At 44.3% G+C, this 14,450-nt stretch overlaps 1 protein-coding gene across 1 annotated transcript; it reads right to left on the bottom strand.

Moving 5' to 3' along the window:
* Nucleotides 1-1,668: 1,668 nt before the first annotated feature.
* spon2a (spondin 2a, extracellular matrix protein) lies at nt 1,669-9,190 on the bottom strand. The gene is made up of 5 exons (XM_076103737.1): nt 8,774-9,190; nt 6,581-6,801; nt 2,836-3,027; nt 2,318-2,489; nt 1,669-2,014 (listed from the first exon to the last, which is right to left on the bottom strand). Exons 1-5 carry the CDS (start codon nt 9,000-9,002, stop codon nt 1,827-1,829), a joined length of 1,002 nt encoding a protein of 333 aa, XP_075959852.1. The 5' UTR covers nt 9,003-9,190; the 3' UTR covers nt 1,669-1,826.
* Nucleotides 9,191-14,450: the final 5,260 nt, after the last annotated feature.

Below are 14,450 nucleotides of genomic sequence, written 5' to 3'. Positions count from 1 at the left end.
AAATTTTCTGTCGTGGGTAAAGAATCCAAATATAACATGTTCAGCGAGGGTGAACTACTACTACTAATACAAAGTTAAATCACTTCAATGAAATCATGACTTATTTCTAATAGCCAGTAGCATTCAGGATTTTTAGGCCTATACCAATATTGACATGTACTCGTTACAAAAATATGACCTTTTTTTTTTTACAGACATAACTAACTATACTATATGTTAAAGAAATCTTTACACGGAATAAAAAATACACATTACGCAATTCTATAAAACACGACCAATAAACAAAAAATCCAACCCAATAAAATGAAGTAAAACAAATCTTACCGAACACTCTTCACTCTTAGTATTTCCATCATGGTAAAAAGTGATCTTTTGAGTGAATTTTGAGTTCTGTGAGTGAGGAGTTACACATATTGACCTCCTGACCAGAGGAGACACTCTATAATAATAATATAATATATAGTCTATTCATTATTATAAGTTGTAGTAGCACAGCAGTGGTAGTAGTATTGCTGTTGTTAATTGTGACCAGTAGGAGGCGCTACACCGCCACAAACTCTTCAGTGAAGTGCGGCGGTGAATCTGGTCAGTAAGGGATGTTCTGCCAGAGTGAATTATTATCATCCCTATCAGAAGAACATTCATTCATTTATGAATCATCTAAATAGGCTACCACAAAGAAAGTAGCACCAGGACCACGAAGCACCGACTCATCAACGTTTAAGTGATATTGTGGAATAAATGTAATTTTAACCTATAAATACGTAGAACCGTGACTTCTATTTTGGTGAATACGAGGCATCGTAACCTTTTCACACTGTGATATTTATGGATGTGTATTTTAACATTTAGGCTGTGAGTTCTTTGGACACGAATAAAGAAGTGTCAATACTGGTCAACTTATATGCTCTGGCATACAAAAATAAATTTACTTCACAATGTATTACTGGATCCGTGCAAATGAAGAATCTTCTTTTGTCTCACAAGAGTTTTAAATGAAGCCTTTACATAATAACATTTTCAACTGAAAAGTCCTGCAGGGGAACAAAGTAACGCAGAGGCTTTCTATTTGAAAAACACACCTCCTTATTTATTCACGAGTTATACAAGATAAGATGCATCATACAGTATATACAAAATCTACACATCAAAATATCAAAAGAGATAATAACAATACAAATATTTTCTTTTTATAAAAACCTTTCTAAAAGAGCATCTCATTATAAAATAGGCCAGCTTCTTTGGGCCAGGTCAAAGCCTCCAGTCTGGTATTAGGTGTTTCTCGTGAAAGGTGATATTTATAAATCGGGGCGCGAGGTTATTTTGAAAGAGTTGTATGTGCCAAGCATGTATAGGTTCCCTATTTAAACGAATCCCTCTGTGCCTGTAAAAGTATGCACTATATATCAGTGTACAGATTGAATGCATGGGAAGTCTCAAACTGGTCTTTGAGGGGACACATTTCTCATTCATCTTCCCCTCAATTTTTCTATTCTACGTCCAGGACAATCATTAAAAATCACACTTTATCTGAACACATTCAAAGTGTTATCTCAAGCATTAATTAACTGCCCAACGTTCTTCTACACTCAGACTTCCATATCCCTCTATTGTCATTACAATACATCCAGAGGAGTGTACACTCCAATGCTAACTGGCTGCACAGGGAAGGCAGCGGGTTTTTCATTCCCACAATTTGACCGTGACAAACACAAAAATCCTTTACATTATCAAGGAGATGCTCAAGATGCAGCAACATTTCTCAGTCCAGCAGTGAGTCCCAGTGTTGAATACTGGCAGTATCTGTGCTTGTGCACCCTGTGGGTTCACTGGAGTCTCATACAGCTGTGCGGTACGCATTCAGACTGTTCCTCCAGCTCAGGGCAGGGGACGCCAGCATTGGCCGGCCGCAAGAGGATGTAACGTGTGCGGTGGCGGACACCACCTCTGGAGCAGGGACCAAGACACAAACCCCAGGAGGACCAGAAAGACACCTCACAGTCCAATGGTGTCGCTGAGTCGAGAGAAAAGAGTTTGTGAGAAAAGTACAGAACGTGTGAGTAAAGAGAGAACGGCAAAGAGTTCATAAGTACAAATCTCTGCAGAAATAAGAGCTGTTCACGTATTAGCTTGTATGTGTAAGCTGTGCAGAACTGTTTAAGTGAGATCACATTATAACTTTCATGTAATACAAATCAATGAAATAGCATTTTTGTTGGCTTTTTGTCTGTGCCCACCCATTCATTTAAAACCATCATCATTAACTTCCAGGGGGAAAGTTTATGTCCCAGGGATGTAGGGAGTCTTGTGGACTTACCCGTGAAGCGCTGGGGATTGATCGAGTTTGGCAGGATATGATTGGACATAAGGACTTGACGGCCAGATGATCTGCTCTGTTGAGAGATCCTTATGCTGGCAATAGGTGGAAGCTCCTTTAAACGTGGATAGTAGAAGGAGTTGGCTGGATGGTTCGGCATCTCGGATGTGATCTGGATAAGTCAGCGCAGAACAGTCGGTCAAATTTCTGCAGGAGAGCCGGCAGGTTCTCAGCAAAAGTTAAAATACACAATAGCCCACTTAAAGCACATGCTGGCAAAGGATAGCTGCTCCATTATGTAAGAGAGGCCCTTTTTACTCAAATCACTTCAGGTCAGGCATGAGGGCCGCCAAGTAATCATTTGTGCAGACGGCTAAGAATGACGACCCATTCCTACACTGCGAACCTATTTTAAGTACAAGACGAGGACCTTGCCTCACCATGGAGCGGAGGACTAAATTGAGTCAATGTATCAACCGATGATGGTTTTTGTTCTTTGGAACATTGCGAGACCTCACCTTTGTGATGTTTTCTTGGGGGCTTGTGGGGAAGTTAGGAGAAGAGAACGTGAATCCACTGTCTGTCCCTGCATCGTAAGGATGGAGGTCAATGTTCACTTCCTGTTTCCACTGGCTGCCCTCGCAGAGGTTTATGCTGTCCACACCAACAAACCAGTCGGGGCTGGGGATGATCTTCACCATCAGGGACAGCTGTCGGTCAGAGAGAGAGAGAGAAGGCAGTTAGATCAAGCTTTACTGTCCAAGAGGAACATTTAGTTTCCAGTGAACGCAGACAACAGACAGAGCAATAAAGAAGCAGAATTAGATGAAAGAAATACACAGATTATGTACTCTTGTTTAAAATGAATCAATGGATGACTCATACATTTAGCTCTGCTAAAGTAAAGCCTCACAGAGCTGCTCGTTGCAGTTATTCTGGATACCAGCTGGTATTGTTTTCATCTTGTGAGTCTGTGTGTGTATCATCATGGCAAATGGAGGTCCTGGAGACACCTACAGCAGTAGGAACTGCCACAGAAGAAGTTTTGAGTACTTTGCCAGGTGTTTACATTTCTGTCTCTCTGTGGACAGATTTTGTAGCCACGATAGCGTCAAAACAGCGCAAATGCAGTCAGAACATTTTACAGGTGTGGAGTTGGGATCAAAGTGTAGGTTGAGTTCAAAGATGGGCGTGATCCAAGTGAGGGCGCCAGAAGCAGGGGACAGGAAGTAGGGAGGGGGCCATTGGCCCCTCCACTTAACGGCCTTCGCCCAATTTGGCTTCGCGGCTGCTGTAATCCCATCACAAGATGGTCTCTTCTTACTTTCTTTCTTTCTTTTTCTTTAATTTTACACCCAGGAGCAATAAACTCTGATGAGTATATTCATATCTTTTCTCCAAGATTGTTTCATATGTGCCTCTATGTAAATATGTAATATTTTTGCACTGATGAGCTGATTTGGTTTTCTTGTCTTTATTTGCTTTGTCAAATTGTAACTGCAATTGAAACGACAAAGGAAATGCTGTGATATACTTAAATCACAAGAAGAAAAACAAACAATCAAAGCACAGCTGTGATTAATATTCTGGCTCCATTCAAAAGTCTAACTGCAGCCCTCTGGGTAAGTAGAGAAGTAAGGGGAAAATCCAGATAGTAAAAAAAACAGCAATCAACTGGTGTTACTTTAATTTGATTACCTCACCGCTGTATAATGTGTTGTGCTGCCCTTGTCTGTTGACATATGTTGTTTGTAAAATCTATTAAGTTGAAGGAAAGGAAATAAGCTATAAAATACACACACACACACACACACACACTGATGATGTCAGGATTTATAAAATGTGTAACTTATAAATGCAGGCACTGGAGACTGTGTGTGTGTGTGTGTGTGTGTGTGTGTGTGTGTGTGTGTGTGTGTGTGTGTGTGTGTGTGTGTGTGTGTGTGTGTGTGTGTGTGTGCGCTGCGCATACATGCACCCACTCAGTTTCCTGTGCAGGGTTAGACTGTCTCTCCTCTGTGATGGATGTTTCCTGAGAGCTAGTGACCTCATGCAGGAAGTGGCCTGGGGGTCAGCACACGCTGAGGTGGCAGAATCCCAGAAAACAGCACATTTAAAAAAACCGCCTCCTCACTTGCGGCTCTGGGTAGGATGGGTGGGCTTGGAAAGCTTGGAAAGGGTGGCCTGGAGTCAAACGGAGAGCGCTGGATAGAAGAGTGCTGGAACAAACTTCAAACCAGTTCACCAGGCGCAAAAGACCTCTCGGGACAGGAGACAGGCAGGTAGTGTCAGCATGACACATGGAGTCTGTTTCTTGCTCGTGACGCACGGCAGAAGAAACCAAATGAGAAGCAGCTCTGTTGCTTTTCAGAATCATCCACTGATCCCCTCCTTCCTTCCTTCCTTCCTTTCTTCCCCCCTCTGCTGACATCCCTCCCTCCTCTTGTCCTTTCAGGCTCCTTTCAAACAGCGTTTTTTCCAAGAAGTCCCGTCCTGCTATATCCATTGGGCCACTCAGCAAGGATGTCTACTCAGGGGTATCCCACGTCAGTGGCTTGATCAGTCCATGTTGGTTCCAATATACAGGCCCGGAAGTATCTCTAGAGCAAAGACAGATACTCAAAGCTCCCATGATCCCTCTCACTTTTTCTTCATCACAGCTAATCTTCTGCAGAGCCTCGGAGAGGCCTTAAAAACATGCAACTCAGTCCAGTAGCGCTAGCACTTTAACGCTCAGCTGTTGTTGTCCCATTTTCTGTGGTCCCACTGATACAGATACTTTAAGAGTAATGGCAGTTGGATGCTGAATGGTACTTATTTGCCAGGATCTGTCTGTTTTGAATTACACATTTAACAGAAATGGCAGAGGGCTCATGAATATGGAGATAGGAATCATATGTGTTTGGGATTTTTGGGGCATTGCGTATGAATGTTTTGGTTTGTGGGCAAGACAAAAAGCATGGTATTTATATAAGAGTGCGCGAGAGAGAGAGAGAGAGACAGACAGACAGACAGAAAAGCAGAATAGCAGATGAAGCTGTTTCGTCATTGCATAATTCGTCATTGTCACGTTCAAAACACACACACACACAATACTCATAACCTGCTTATTTTTGTACTCTGTCCACTGATCTAAAAACAGATGGACCCATTTAAAAGCAGCCACAGACATCAAGTACCAAGATGAAAAGCTGCTGTCCATGACAAGTACTTACCAAAGATGCCCTCCGACTGGGTTGTTTATGATTTTTAAGGGCCCCCGGGTTCAAGCAGTGGAATAACCAATAAACAAATGTAGGTCACCAGACTTTCATGCAGGCCCACACCTATTTCTAAAAACTCCAGTGAATGTCTGCCTTTCATCTGCACCCCTTTACCCCATGTTCATTTTTTCCATAGTGCCATGCCTCATGCCTACCTCAAATCCTTGGCCTTTGTTTAAGCCCTCGGACCATATTTAGCGAGGCTGACCATGACCTTTGCCCCCAAACTCAGTCGTTATTCCGCAGCAGTGGGACCCTGTAGTCCAGCGAGGATAAACTTTGTACCATAGTTGGACATTTAGCCTTTAACAGTCCACATTTATCAGCAATGTTTTCAACCTTAAATATGAGATAATGTGAGACTTCAGCCGTTCCCAGAAAGTGGCTGTGCCCAGCCAAGAGATAATAACGCGGCATAATGTCATTTTAATTCAACAATCAAGATATAACATGTTAATTAGTTATCTTTAGAGGTGCTGGTTGGAAAGATTCTGTTGTCGTCGTACAGAGCCATACTAGCTGTTTTCCCATTTCCAGTCTTAATGCTAAGCTCGGCTAACCGACAGCTAGCTATAGCTTCATAGGTACCGCACAGACGCGACAGTGGTATCGATCTTTTCATCTAACTCTCGGTTAAAAAAAGGTGAAGAAAAGTGTTCCCTAAATTGCCAAGCTATTCCTTTTGCTAAACGTCATCCCAGGGCCCTCATCCTGAGCTCACAGAGTTCAGTGGGACAGGCAGCAGACAGAGTGCGGACCGCGAAGGATGGATGTGGGTGTTTGTGGCTGCAGGGCTTCAGTCCTTTGGCTGAACATAGTCTGATTGGATAGTGGAAAAAAGTGTGTTTGGTCAGAGCGGATGGACGACGTCATGGGGAGGCCCAGGTCACCAGATGACTGAGTAGGTTTAGTCAGACGCTTTGTGTGACTTACTGTGTCTGAGCATGTGTGTGCTTTTGTGAATGAGTACTGCTTCAACTTAAGTTTTATTTGTGCCTACCAGGGAGCCCCGGGGCTGCATGAGCAACTCCGTGGAGCTGTGCCCGATGCCGTTAGGGATGCCGGCCGTTCGGTGCATGGCGCCGACCGCGCGTCTCTTCCTGGCCTCCTTGGCCGCCTTCATCAGCTCCACCGTCACCCCGACCTCGGCAAAGCTCTGCACCCCTGCACTAGCCGGAGCACCATCCTCCCACAGCCGACAATGGCGATTATGGCTGACCGCTAAAGGGAGAACGAGGAGAAGACAGGAGTAAGATGCTTATTCACTGGAATGCATATCGATGTCAATGAAGTACCACAGAGCCTCAGCCAGACAGTGAGATCATTTCCACGGTGGAGCCTGTGTGTATTTCTACGGCTGCCTCCTACATCCTGCAATTAAACTGACAATTCTGAAGGAATTGCCAGCATGCATGTCTTTGATATTATTGCACAGTTACAGTTACATCTTTTCTCCTTTTATCGCTGATAAAACGACAACACAGACGGGAGCTGCCAAGAGATAGGTCAGGATCTCTGAGTTCACCTTTATCGATACTTTTTCATAACCTTCTGGCCAACAGAGCCATTTGCTTCACATTGTCATATTTAGCTCTGGTTATCTTTGAAACCTGTTGAGAGTCAATAGACGGAGTAAGGTTAAACTGTTTGCACCGCCGGTTCTGGTGCGCCATATTGAAACCCACAGAGCCACTTGCCTGGGCCAGTGGTTTTAAGGGCAGAGTAAGGTTAGCCAGAAACACGCTGACAAAATGCTCTGATGGTTCTGCCTTACCTCACTTTTCAGAGCTGCGTACAGGCACACATACACAACCATGCAGTTACACTTAAACGCTCTTGACACATGTATTAACACACAAATTGCACTGAGCCACACACACAACCTGCCCAGCACACTTCACACACTATCTTGTTTCTCCCCAAACTGCCATTACTTACTTACTTACGCACTTAATTGCATTTCCATCCGAACTAATTTCCCACAAGTATCAGGACCTTGAAATTCGATAACGCGTCACGTTTAGGCCCCACCAAAAAGTTAAACGCCCACTTTCCGTTCTTCCTAAATTGCTTGCGTTTATTTTTGTTTTTGGCCATGACAAACTCCATTCCCTCTGTCATTGGACCCTCGCCCCCAGGTCCCCACAGTTAAGCAACACACAACCATTGCAGGCCCCCAAACCCCTCGACAGGTTATGCTTTTCCTTGTGCTGTGACAAACTCCCTTACCAACAGTCTGTCAGCCCATTGAGGCCCCTGTGTTTTTCTTCTCATTTTGTTCCCATGCCTTGAGGGGAGGGGACACACATTAAAAGCCATTTCGGGTGATCAGAATCTCCGGTGCCTGTCTCTATACGGAGTAAGTAGCACATCATCCTCTGGCAGGGCAGCAGGGCACCATTGGGAGAACGGGAAACCAGACAAAGCCACGGCTGCCGCAGACAGCAATGCACAAGAGCAGTCCAGCACACACACACACACACACACACACACACACACACACACACACACACACACACACACACACATACAAGCACACAAATCTACAAACATCTGTCAGCCAGCCCATGCTCCATGGCTTGGGGATAAAAAAGCAGAATAGAGGATTCTGAGTTGCTTCTTCTTTTCCTCCTCCTGGCTCTGAGGTAAGCGGTCTGACCCCACCACACCCCAACTATCATCACCCACCTTCACCAGCCCCCAAAAACCACTACTCCGCTGTTTACCGCCAACACTGGTAAACCAGCAGAAATGTGGGAAGGAGTGTAGAGTTGAGTTGAATAAATAGAGAAATATAAAGATATGGCCGGACAGAAGTTGAAAAAAAACGCATCTGGTAGCATTTAGACTGCCTCTCTTATTGCTCCATTAACAGCACTCACCCCCATGTATGTGTCTGTGTGCATACGTTGATGCTGACAATGAGCAACTAAACCTCTGACACATGATGGGTAGCCAAACAGCTGCCTTTAGTTGAAGCTAAGTGTCCCTTCATCTCACTGGGGTCTCTGTCCCAGGTTTGTGTCCTCTTGAACACAAAAACACTGCATGGGTACATTTTGACTAAGTGAGGTCAAGTCTGAAATAAAGGTTAAAATGAAATGGATTACCAGGTGTTGGAGGTAAAACTTTCCATAAGAAATAGCAGATTTTTTTAATAACCGACTTCTTTGTCCCTGGCAGTCTTTCTCACCTATGAGCTTGGACCACTGTGCAGGGGGCCGGAACAGTGGATACTGCTTGGGGAATGCCTGTGGGCTCCAGTGACCTGTAAAGACCAGTATGTAGGAAGCAGGACCCTTGGCTGTGCAGTCTGTCCCATTGAGTGGTCGCAAAGGCCCAGCAAAAGTGAGACAAAGCTTCAGAAGTACGATGAGAAGCTGCTGCAGCCAACTGCAGGTCAGGTGCTCTGATGACATCATCTGAAAGAAATGGAGAAATGAAAAATGGTTGTGAAAGAGCTTTCTTTAATACCATTAAACATTATGGGATATTCTATAATCAAAAGCTGCCGTCAGAAGCACTTTGGCATGTAACCCAAATGAAAGGATCTTAACGTGAATATTTAGGAAACCAAACCCAGACAATCGTGGAAAATCAGTATGGGGGAAATTCCATGCCCCTGCCCTCATATCATAACATTTTATCTTAGAAAACAGCTGATTGAACCCATTATTATGGGCTGGGTCGAGTGTGTGTTGGTCCACCGCCAACCTATGGCTACACGGCAAAATAGTTAATGTAATGTCTGCCATAGCATCGCTGCTGTTTTATTCTAGGCCAGGGATGACATCTCTGAGGATAGACGTCCGCTCTGCTGCTCTACTGACCTCACCGACTGACCATCCACTGACCGCCGGCGGCTGAGTCATAATCTCACCCTATTAAGAGAGGCAGAGAGGGGAGGAGGGCACATGCATTGTAATAGCTTAAAACACATTTCAGCCTTACATTTCATTGGGTAGTGCTGAAGAGTTCTTGCTAGATGACACTGCTCCAGGAGATGAAATTGTAGCCATGCTACTTGTCTCCTCTCTGCACGCTCCCCTTACCTCTGAACACACATCCTTTTATCTCACACTCCTCTTCACCCTCCACACCCATATTATCACCCCTCCTCTGCTCTCCAACAACTAAAACAGAGTTGATTCTATTGTGTGTGTGGGAATCTTTGAAAGCGCTGCAACAAATGCTTCGTCTTAGTTTTTAAGGCTGCATTCAAAATGTGAGCTGTAAAATATACATGGAAACAACCAGAAGTAATTTGGCAAAGAGGTGACACAGTTTTATTTCTTCTATAAAAAAAAAAAAGAAATTCACATGAATAAATACGTGATATACGGGAGTGAGTGTCTCTCAAATTTGCAGTTCTGAGAGTACACTTTCTAAATACTTTGGGTGTTTCACCATCTCCCTATTTCATTTGGCAAATGTATTAACTTCAAGAGGAGCGTTTGTGACTACAGATACATTTCTCTGTGTTTGTGTGTCACAGAAAGGGAGAATTGTGTTTCGCGGCTGCGGCCTTGTGTGGCGTTTCTATGGGTTACTACACTATAACTAAACCCCCAAGCAGCTGCAGAATGCAGACAGTTAAATTTGGGCACAAAATAACACACATGCGCACGCAAACACACACCCACACTCACACACACACATAACACTCATGTCCAGCTGCACATTGTCCCTGAAGTCTATTTCCAGAGGACAGATAATATTACTCTGCCGATATAGCTGCAAAACTCTGACACTTTTCTGACTGCAGCCTTATATGTCACCGAGTGTTTTATCAATTCCCTGCCTCCATTAAATGTATATTGACCACTGCACAGTTTTAACAGCCAGTCGTAAAAATACCTGGAGTATAGAGACATACAGAGCCCAGCTTTGATCTCACTGCTCAGTCATCGGATCATCTCACTGGCTTCAACTTTGCTGCTCTGCAGGAGGCGGATAAAGCTCCATGTTGAAATGCTTAATCATGCAACTAGTTCAAAAAAAGTAACTCTCTTTCTTCTGGTCTTTCTTTTCTTTTTCTTTTGTTCCAGCTTTGTGTGCTTGGGTTAATGGAAGTTCACCTCGTGGAGCTGGAGGCTTTCCACATCAGTGTGTGATCTTTAACTGCTGCTGTCCCGTCTGCTCCGTTCACGATGTTTTAGGATAGAAAATGAGGTCAGTCCCGTTACTGGCTGTGGCAAAGTTAACCTTGTTTACACACACATTCCAGACACGGACGAGTGTTTTCAACTGTCAATTCACAGCACACGCTGAACATGGTCTTTCTTCCTCAAAATGATTGGTTTCTGATATACTATAAGTGCAGCCATGTGATTTCTGTTGCCAGAACAACCACTGATGAGATAACCCTAATCTACACAGTTTGGTTCAGTAGACCCTTCGACCATCCCTCTGAACTTGTCACACTGACACTATAACACACTAAAGAGACATTTCTTGAATTCCCACACTGACGCACTGAACTTCATCAGCACACACAGCTACCAGCTGATGTCTGCTGGCGCTCCTGGAAACACATACAGCAATAATAAAAGATTGTATGGCATTTATTGATGCACACAGAGGCACAGACTTATTTTCAGTGGACATAAAGTTGACTCTCTCACACACACACACACACACACACACACGTATGCAGTCACACCACACAAACCTGCTCTCATCAGTCAACATAGACAGACACACGCAGCAGTTTTTTAGGCACAAGACACAATAAAACTAGGGGATGTGGCGCGGAGCCAAATGTGGCTGCTGCCTCCCCATGGGCACCTTCACTGTGTAATTACAGCAGACTCATGCAGAGATAATCCACACATTTGTCTAAGCTCATATACACAGGCATGCACAGATTTGTGCACACAGCTGGAGGTATGTTCATTTTTAATAAGGGGATGGCGGTGAGGTAATTTGCTGTTTTCCCTAAGATTTTCCTCAAAAATCTTTTGTTGGGGAAGTGGTGGATCTAGGCTGAGAAAAGAAATGCATCACTCTGTTTTGAATGAGCCTTTAACACACCCCTGTGGGCCTATACTGTTCATCTGCATGCATACAGACAGATAGACACACTTGGCCGTGCAGGCATCACAACAGGAGGTCAGAAGCTGGACTTTTCCCGGTGCAGGAGGATGGACGGGACAGGTAGACCTGTATATTGTAGAGAGATTGCACCTATAAAGGTGAAGCAGCTGCCGATGCAAAAGGTGCAAATACATGCAAAAATCAACAAAGACGAAGTGTGAATTCAGTGGCAATATATATATATATATATATATATATATTTATATGACAATTTACGTTTATACTTTTTACAGACAACACTGACGGCTTTAATTCCTGGTTACTTTACAGAATTAGATTCTACACGACAAAAACGTGATATATTTGATGCACTGTTAACCACTCATATGTCTCCTGCTGCACAATGTCGCTTACATGTCAAAGCATCGGTCCTAATAATACAATAACATAATTCACTTTATTAACAGTATAATAAATAATCCCTCTGAAAGTTTGCACCCTGCATACACATTAACTTTTACTTTTAATGCGTTGTGTATATTTTGCCGGCAATAGTTACATAACACGCTTTAAAATTGTATACTGCATCGCATAACTTCTATTTGTGATGGAATCATTTTTGCAATGTGGTGTTACTTAAAGAAGGAATCTGAATAATTTCATCCAACACTGCATGCTTTTACTCAAACAAAGATGTCATCTTCCGCAGATAAAGACACACGCGTGCGGGATCTTCTATGTCTAAACAAGCATTCACACTTGTGCTCTCAGACTCCCCGTGCGGAGAATGAATGGAGTCTTCGTGTGTGTGTGTGTGTGTGTGTGTGTGTGTGTGTGTGTGTGTGTGTGTGTGTGTGTGTGTCCTACCTGTGTTGGGTCAGTCAGTCATTGACAGAGAGAGAAGCTGCAGCAGAATCACACTGTTGGGATCTAAGAGAGGATCCAGCTCCACTCACTTCTTCTCTTCCTCTCCACCGTACGCTGCTGTCTGGTGCAGCCTTATCAGCCTTTATCCCTCTATCCTCTGTCTTTATCTCCTTTCTCTCCTCCTCCCTTCTCTCTCTCTCTCTCATTGTATCTCCTCATATTACCTCTCTTTTTCTCACTGCCTCTCGCTTTCTCCTCCCCCTCCTCTTTTCTCCCCCTACCTCTCCTTGTATGGAAAGGCAGTTAACAGCCACACTCCTCTCCTCCACTGTCCCTCTCTTCTTGCCCTCTATCTTTCGCCCTTCTTTCTCTCTCCAGTCTTTGAGTGGCTGTGTAAACTCAGCAACCTCATTGCTGACAAGGTAATCAACACCACATTGGCCTCTCTTAACATTCACCACTCAGCATTGTGTATTTTCTTACCCCTGTTCTTCTGAGCACACTGTCAGAGTTGTGGGGTGTTGGTTGCTGAATAATGGCAGTAAAATAGAGAGAAATGAGAAATAGGGCTTACGCACAGACATGCAACCTGGATCACAGACGAGCGGAGTCTGGACAGAGACGCAGGCATTTAATTCTGCAGTTTATCTACTGATTGGACATTGCAGAGAATCAAGGGGTTTTTAATGGTTGCCGTCTTTTCCCCCTTCCAAATATTTCTGACCTGTGGCAGATCCAGCTGTGATCACAGCCGAGGAAAGCCGCTTCCCTGGGTCAGAGGATGTGTGTGTGTGTGTGTGTGTGTGTGTGTGTGTGTGTGTGTGTGTGTGTGTGTGTGTCAGAGACGTTTGGTCACCGGTTCCCACAGCTGGTACACACATGGACAACCAGGGAGGTTTCCGTTACTGGCTGCCGCTCACTTATCAATATGTCAAGGCTCAGACTGAGAGAGTGTGTGTGTGTGTGTGTGAAATCTATAGGAAATTTTCTGACTTATTATCCATGGCTATGACGCAACAAAGCAGTCAACCCCAAATATTGCACAGAACAATCTACTTCAGGCAGACACACGCACCCTGGTCACGGTAAGATATAACTCGACCTGGCTAACATCAGCCACAACCAAAAGACAACTCTGCAATTGGACAACTGCAGACCTTTCAATCGACTTTGGCCACGTCACTGTGTGGCTCTCCTGTGAGCCTTCCAGAAGTGAGGGGAGACGAAAAGAAGCTGACAGAGGAAGAGGAGAAGTGGGGTTAGACGTGGATCAGGTAACAATTTGGACTTTGTGTCCTGCAGTCATAAACAATCAAATAAACAATTACACCAATTCGTTCCTCTCCATTTCTTTCCTACCTCTTTGTCTCCAAAACAGTTACAGAGTCCTCTCATCTATCTATCTGGCTGTCTGGAAAGTAGATTATTGGAAAAACTCAGACTCCCCTGCTGCTGCCCTCTGATTAACGACTGTGAGCTCGGCATCCAGATTGACTCATTAATGTGAAACATCATTGACGCACAGGTGTGCGTTTGTGTGAGCGCACGCTGCATACACCGAACCGCTAAAAATCTGAAGTGGCATACACCAACGGACATTTAGACCCACTCTGCCAACCTGTGAAGGAATTGATGATAACTGTAATTACTAGAACACACACAGTTTACAGTTAAACTAGACTCTTCAGCACACACACACACATTAGGGAACCAGATACAGCAGCAGAATGGCTTCAGATTGCCAGACTGCCGCAAATCTCCAAGATAGCTGAACGTTTTCTTCCTGTCAACCACGTGCTTACGTCAGAGCCACTTGAGCCAAGTGAGTGAAGCAATGAGAGGGAAAACCTTGAGCTAATCACAGAGCGCTGGGCCGGAGCCATACGAACTCCAGTGTCAGCTTCACTGCCGCAAACCCTCTAGACCCCCTCAGACAGACAGACACCAGGAAAGAGTAGCATTACCAA

This window comes from Anarhichas minor, unplaced genomic scaffold (assembly GCF_050575085.1).
Source record: "Anarhichas minor isolate MPS153535 unplaced genomic scaffold, ASM5057508v1 ptg000028l, whole genome shotgun sequence".
In the NCBI taxonomy this organism is placed as follows: Eukaryota; Metazoa; Chordata; class Actinopteri; order Perciformes; family Anarhichadidae; genus Anarhichas; species Anarhichas minor.
The sequence above is the reverse complement of the archived record's forward strand: the minus strand, read 5'-3'. Positions and strand labels throughout refer to the sequence as shown.